General features: G+C 37.9%; 1 protein-coding gene across 1 annotated transcript in view; it reads right to left on the bottom strand.

Moving 5' to 3' along the window:
- ASPM (abnormal spindle microtubule assembly) overlaps nucleotides 1–6,464 on the bottom strand; it is a 43,590-nt gene extending 37,126 nt beyond the window's left edge. Inside the window, exon 1 of the mRNA XM_025044818.1 lies at nucleotides 6,440–6,464. Within this exon, the coding sequence (XP_024900586.1) occupies nucleotides 6,440–6,464 (25 nt within the window). The remainder of the gene's footprint in view (nucleotides 1–6,439) is intronic.
- Between the last annotated feature and the right edge of the window lie 713 nt (nucleotides 6,465–7,177).

Below are 7,177 nucleotides of genomic sequence, written 5' to 3'. Positions count from 1 at the left end.
GGCTCGCACGCCGCGTCGCCATGGCAGCGCGAGATGCGCAGCCACAGGCCGTGGGCGCTCGCTCGCCTCCCTTAAACTCTTCCAGTCGCCGACAGCCCAGAAAAACAAGAAGCGATCCCCACGAACTCGCAGACAAGCCGGGGCGACACGGGTGCGGACGATGCCTTGGTTTAAACTTCGCTCCTCCTCCAATGGGCACGCGCGGCACCGCCCACCTGCTCACAGAACCAATCAGGGAGCAGCGGCACCGCCCACGTCAGGGGCCAATCAGTGAGCAGCGGCGCCGAGCCAATGAGAGCGCAGCGCTTCATTTAAACGCGGAGGGGCGGGAAACTCGGGTAGGGGCTTTGCGACTTCCTGAACCCCGCGGCTCAAAGTCGGAATTCGCTTTTTGAGTTTGTAAACAGGTCGTGTTGAGGAAGAGCGAGTAACAGCATTTCCACAACAAAGGTAGCAATCACTGCGGAGGCCAGGGACAACCTTAAGTAAAACCTTTAAGTAGGCGTCTTATCCAATGTACCCCGTCCAGAACTGTATTCATTAGCTTTCCTTCCGGGGTTTCCTGTGCCGAATGAGAGGAAATGAATAGTTTCTGTGAACGTGCTTGTCTCAGTGACCGAACCTGAGCCTCCCAATAATTCCTAAGTGATGGTTTTGACAGGCAATCCCTTGACAAATAACTTCTTGGTTTTATTCTAATTGCAGATATCTAATAATGATTATAGCTTACATATTACTATATGCCAGGGGTTGTTTTAAACTCTTTCCACATTTATCTCAGCCCTGTCAGAGAGATATCATCGCCTGTATTTTACAGATGAGCAGTACGGAGCATCCAAGGAAGCTAGCAAGCGGCAAAGCCAGGATATGTACACAAAGTTTTGCTCTGTCTGACCTTGCTGTTAGCCACTATGTCATACTGCCTGTAAAGACGATAGGAAACTTCAAAAATAATGTATGTATATGGGTACGAGTACAAAAAATATGTAGAAAGAAAAGTCCGTGAGTGGAAAAAATGAAATGAGCAAATGAGATATAAAATTATATTCACTGACATCCAATTTTGCCCTAAGTTGAATTGAATCCTGGTACCTTAACAATATTTAAACACAATTGCTATAGAGGTTTTTTTGAATCCTTTAGGATTGATGCACAGTGAGAACACTACTACAGATTTTTAAGCAAAAATGTTAGTATGAATTACAGTAATTTTCAAATACATTTAATTTATATTTATTTCATACTGTGAATGTTATTCATCAAATCAACATTGCAAATATAAGTCCTCTTAGGCCTTAGAAAAGTTTCAACTCAACAAGGTCTAGCACGATTTGTTTACTAGTCACTATTAGTACTCGAATTTATATCAATTAGCCACTTAAAAACCATTAGTTTAATGTTTATATATTTAATATATAAAATATTTCAAAGTAATATCTAGATTGTGAGAAATAAATAAAATTTAAGTAAATGTGCCCCAGGATACTTGGTTTTCCATTCGTTCACGGTCTTTGCACTCAATTTTTAAGGAGGCACGCAAAATACTGCATCCCCACGCTGTGAAAATGCGTTCAATAAAACCTAGATATGCTTTATGAGGACCAAAGAACTTTATATTTATTTTAAATATCAAAATAACACAAAGAACTAGTTCAATGTACAATACACTTCTAGTTTTCACAGAGAACTGAATTTTTCTATAAAGACATTTGTACTTAAGAAACACGAGACAGCCAAAATATCTGTAAAACTCACAAGATACTTTATACACACAGTTGACAAAATAACATATTCTGATATTTTAGATTTTTCTTTGTAACTGCTTTTAAACATGTCCTTAATGATTAAAAGCAAAACTTCTGATTCAAAACTGAGAACTAAGTTCAAAAGCATTTCCACTTTAATGTACATCATGAATCCCCTTAATCAGAACATTTATTATACAACATGGAGCAGCTCAACGCCCACCTCTGTACGTTTTTTGGCAGCCACACTATATTAATTGTAATATAGTTTCGTCTATAGGGATAAGAAAAGTCGATTGCTGGAAGGAATAAACATTCTGTAATTACACCACAGGGCATTGTCCAACTTTGATCCAAGTGGGAAAACCAAGCAGGGGTGAAATAACCATAAGTGTACATGCTCTTCATTCGAGAAATGTTTTAAATTTCCAACAGTAATGCAAGCACTGAAATTACTTCTTTACCTAAAAATCTGGGGATGGGGGCGGGGAAGGTATGCCTGTGTTTGTATATAACCTTTACTCTGAATGCCATTCTTAACTTCCCTTTATATAATGGCTGCAGAAGCTACATTTAAATTCTTTGGGGGATTTTTCAATAGTCATAGATTTAAGATCGATATACAGCAAGTTGAAACATGAAGAGTAAACAAAACATAGGCACTCTCTCTACCAAAACCTCTCATCTTCCACGCAACCTAATCTGATTACTTCTATCTTATTAATGCTACTTGCAAAAAAATAGTGCAGAAAGCATGCTAATATCCCAGGATTAAAGTCCCTTTGAGTAGAAATAATTTTTGAGGAAGTACGAGGGTGATCCCCCACCCCCCAAAAAATCCACTACAGATTTTACCGAGAAAGGAATGTGGAAAAGAAAGGGGAGGGTCTAAGGAAGAATTGTCTATATAGTTTCTAAAACTGTTTAGAAAATTATTCTCACGTTATCCACTGTTCACTCTAATAGCAAGTAACATTTACTAGGATACTATTTAAAGTTTTTGAAATGCTACCTGTTCTTTTTCTTAAAGAATATATTTTGAGTCATTTTACATTTGGCACCGAATCTTAGAGTGACCCAAACGTGACTCTCGAAGTCCTAACTCCCCTCCTGAGTTCGTCACCTCAAGTCATACGTCGGTTGGGATGTCCCTGGTCCGAAGAAGAAACTCACCCCATCACCTCTTATCCAGTTTTCAGAAAACTGAAATAAGGAGCCATTCCACGCGGAGCTACATGGTGATGGTAAATGATTACTAAAAAAAAAAAAAAAAATGGGGAGAGAGGAGGAGACAGAGAGGCAGACACACTACTCATTTGATTTTATTTGTCAGATTCCTCTAATAAGCATCTAGAGACAGGCCCAGGAGTGGCTTTACAGTGACTATAAAGGCCAAACGAGAGAGAAAAATAACAACAAATACTCTCGCTAGTAGTGCCAATTTCCCTGCCAAAACATAAAGCAACCTAAAAGAAAAGCGTTGCCTGACCAGCAGGTGACACAGACATAAGACCCATAATAACAACGACAAAATCAAAGCCATTTATTAGCCAGTACAGTCTAGCCAGCAGGATCGACTCTAAGCAACTACGACGCAATGAAAAGGCACAAAGCATTCGACCCAGAAAAGGCTGGGTATGAAGGACACTGTCAGGGAGCCTTCGCTCCGAGTCTGACTCCTCATCAGTGAGATGGTGAACGATCCGGAAGGAAACTCAAACTTATAAACATCCCAGTTTAGCTGTGTTTTTGATCTGTTTGCAATTACAGAATGAAAAGCAAAGAATGATATTTAATTACTTAGTAGCCCTTACCTAACAGTTTATAGTCACTCTGCAAAGCTGTTTTGACACTTAAAAGGTTGACAGAAAATTATTAGTGTACCTATTACGTGACCTACATAAAAGGAAGTCACTTAATAAAGCACCGGTTTAAAACCCTATTTCTGCAACTCTTCTCATAGTTCTAAATGACTAAATTACTTAAAAGTATGCCAAGATCACTCTACCTTCAGAGTTGTTGGTTAAGTCTTGCTGGCATGAAGTACAAACCCTAACCTTAAACGGAATTTTAGGCTGCAAAAAAGAGGTGGGATTTCTTACAAAAATAACAACTTGTCTTTAAAAAAAAGTCTAAGGCAAACTTATTTTAATAGTGTAGTGTAAAAAATAAGTTTATTTTGCATTTAATAGTGTCCGCTTAACAGATAACATTCAATTCAACTGAGGAAAACTGAGTATTCTTACTTGTAATTAATTTGTCAGTATGACTATTCCCAGAGTATTTTCTTCCGTTCTTATTTTTTACATATAAACACAAACACATAATCTTTAGTATTTAAACTAATGATTTCTTTTAAAAATCCATAATCCTAGGACTTCAGCTGTGCTTCTTTGGACAAATATTTATTCAAAGGACAAAGAATTTAAATTCTTTTAAACTATTTTAAGACCTATTAAAAATCTTTGGTGCATATAAGTAAAAACTGATTAGGTTAACAGATTTCTACGCTTAATAAATTATTCAATTTACACATTAAGTGCTAACTGCTATCAGCTAAAAATTAATTTAAAACAATAAATTATGCTTATAAAATAAAAAAAATTCTGAATGAGGCTAAACTTAGTTGCAAGATTCAAAATTTAAGTACATATACAGAATTAATGGATTTTAGAGTTAATGGAACATTTGTCCCAAATACTCCAAATCGAACATTACAAAAAGTTAATCGAAGAGAGCAGGCCTCATTTCATAGTTTTGTGCCAACTTCAAAAGCGTATATACATTCAGTTTGCCCAAATCCATGAGGTTTTCGCACTTTAAGAATTTCTTATATTCTAATTTGGAAATGAGAGACAGATTTTTGTTTGTTTGTTAGTTCATCCACTGAGACTATTTCTTCATAAGAATTATACTCTCTACCTCCCAGACTGTTTAAGATTACAGGAGAAAAGTCAGTGCCTGGTACCGTACGGTCAGCATTCATTAATGCTACGTTTCTTTCCCTCCTGAGTAGCTCTGCCACTTATAGATGATGTAAGCTTAACTGAGTCCTTCACCTTCACCTCGACTCTTAGACTCTAAAATGGGAATACAGAATGTCCTTTCTAAGTCGGAGCTGGTTATGAGGTCTAAGGGAGATAACTGTGAAAGCATTTTATACAACGGTAAACCGCTGTTCAAGTTTAAGTTATCTACAATACCTAAATACATTTATATTTCACTTTGTTGAAGAGATGTATTCCAGAAAAGCTCTATACTGTAAACCAACTCCTCCGAATCGAATCATATATTTAAAGCATTAGGAGATTATTAACAGAACGCTCAAGTAAATACCATCGAAATACACACTATTCTTTTCAATGTGAAAATGTAACATCCTGTTTCCGCTACCAAACAAATCATAACACATCACACACATACAGTGTACACCATCTGCCTTTTTATAAGTCCAAACTTCTCCACGTTGGCTTATATGTCAGGCAGGGTACATTTTTAGGTATGATTTCTTTTCATAATAGGACTTTTTTTTAGTTAAAACTTTTGTGGTTCTTTATGATAAAAATCATAAAGGTGTCTTTCTGAAAGTCAACGTGAGAGATGAGCAGACTAATAGTACCTCATAGAGTCAAGTTCGATCATGGAAGTACCCCAGATATAACATTTCCACATAAAAGAACGCTTTTAAGAGAAGAACACGTTAATTGTATCCACTGATCCTAGGATGATCATAACCGATCTTAATAAAAGAGGCAAAACGCAGGTTGGTTTTGTTATTTATAAGAGCTACTTTGGCTAAGTGCCTTGATACTCAACACTTTTTTCTTTTCCTTTGTTTCTAGCAGTATGGTGACCGTTCCATAAAGTACCTTCATTTCTTAAGTGCTTTGGCAAACGTGCTTCTCCATTATCAAGTGGTTCCATGGGATTCGTTACAACTTCGTTATTTTATTTGTGATTTTTCTTTTTTTTTTCACAAGGGCTGGGCCAGACTTTACAGTTTACACAAAAAAAGTGCTTAAAGCAATTAGGAGTGTAAACAAAACCGAGAGAGAAAACTCTTAAGACTGCTGTTTCCCAGTAGTTTACATACAAAGGACGCGCTAAGAAAAATCCACCCTGCCTATTCTAACCCTTCGAGCAGCCGCGCTAGGAAACCTCGTCCCAGTTTAAACTGACTGGAAGACATGGAAAGTGCTTATCTTTCAAGGTGTTTTATAATTACACGTGTCACTTGACGGACTTTTTCCTCCATTTGAATCAGCGAGGTTTTGCCGTCACTGCTATTTCCTCTCACCAAGTGCTCAACTTTTGTCTCATACAAAAATAAAAATCAAGGACCATGACAGACATTAGTCTTATGTGAGAAGCAGAAATAAAGATCTGGGTTACCTGTAAATCTGTTTACAAGTAGTGGTTCCCTTTACTTAGAGTAAACAACATGGAGTTTAGTGAAATGCAAGTTTTCTCATTTGTTTGGCACATTTTCTAGCAATTATGTGTGAAACATCTAAGTTCTGTTTCCTAGAGTTGCCGTTAGTTAGCCGAGGTCAACGAGACCAGAAGTACCTTCTTAATTAGCATTCATGGCTCGTCATCACCGCCCCTCCCTTGGTGAGATGAAGGTATGTGCTGTGACCTGTTGTTTGTTAATATTTCTGAACTAAATGGTGACATACAAAAGGTGAACTTACCTTGGAACATAATCAACTGTCGCATTTTGCTTTTAACACATTTCCAACCTGTATAATTTAATGCGCAGACCTACGTTTGCATTTCTTATTCATAATAATTAAAGCATAGGCAAAAACCAATGGTTCGGGTAACTATTTCAAGTCTACGTTTCATGGAGCGAGCTCATCTCACGTAAGTTAGCTTTCTGGCTTTGAGTTTGTCAAGACTGGAGGATGACGACCACCTGAAAATTATGGCCAGGTGAAGGAACAACACAGAAACGTCCAAGACTTTCTTAAAAACTCCAATTCCTAATTACAATTTTGAAACATCGGGAAGAAATCAGAATGAAGCTTATGTTCGGGATAAGGAACGGTTGCAACTATCGGCGCATGCTCAGAAGTTCTTTCTTCACGGCCGCATGGTCCTTGACCTTGTTAGGAAGATGGGGAAGGGAGCACAGAGGAATGAGGCCAAAGAACAGAATTTCCACTGATGATTAAAAAATAAAACCCATGATGGCAACAACTAGTAACTTCGAAAAGTCTGAGATTAAAAATTAAAAATTAGCGCTAAATCATCTTTTTGAAATCGCAAATGCGTTCACTTCCCGTGTTATACCTCGACGTGTGTCCAAATATTCGTATGTTCGGTAAACAGAGAGACGTGTTTTTCTTGATGTGAGACATCTGAGGACTCGAGGAACCAGAGGAAGTGGCCAGAACAGCAGCCCCTCCAGCGACGGAGCGCGCTGAGCG

The sequence above is a fragment of the Pteropus alecto genome, unplaced genomic scaffold, assembly GCF_000325575.1.
Source record: "Pteropus alecto unplaced genomic scaffold, ASM32557v1 scaffold90, whole genome shotgun sequence".
In the NCBI taxonomy this organism is placed as follows: domain Eukaryota; kingdom Metazoa; phylum Chordata; class Mammalia; order Chiroptera; family Pteropodidae; genus Pteropus; species Pteropus alecto.
This window is presented reverse-complemented; position numbering and strand designations above follow the sequence as displayed.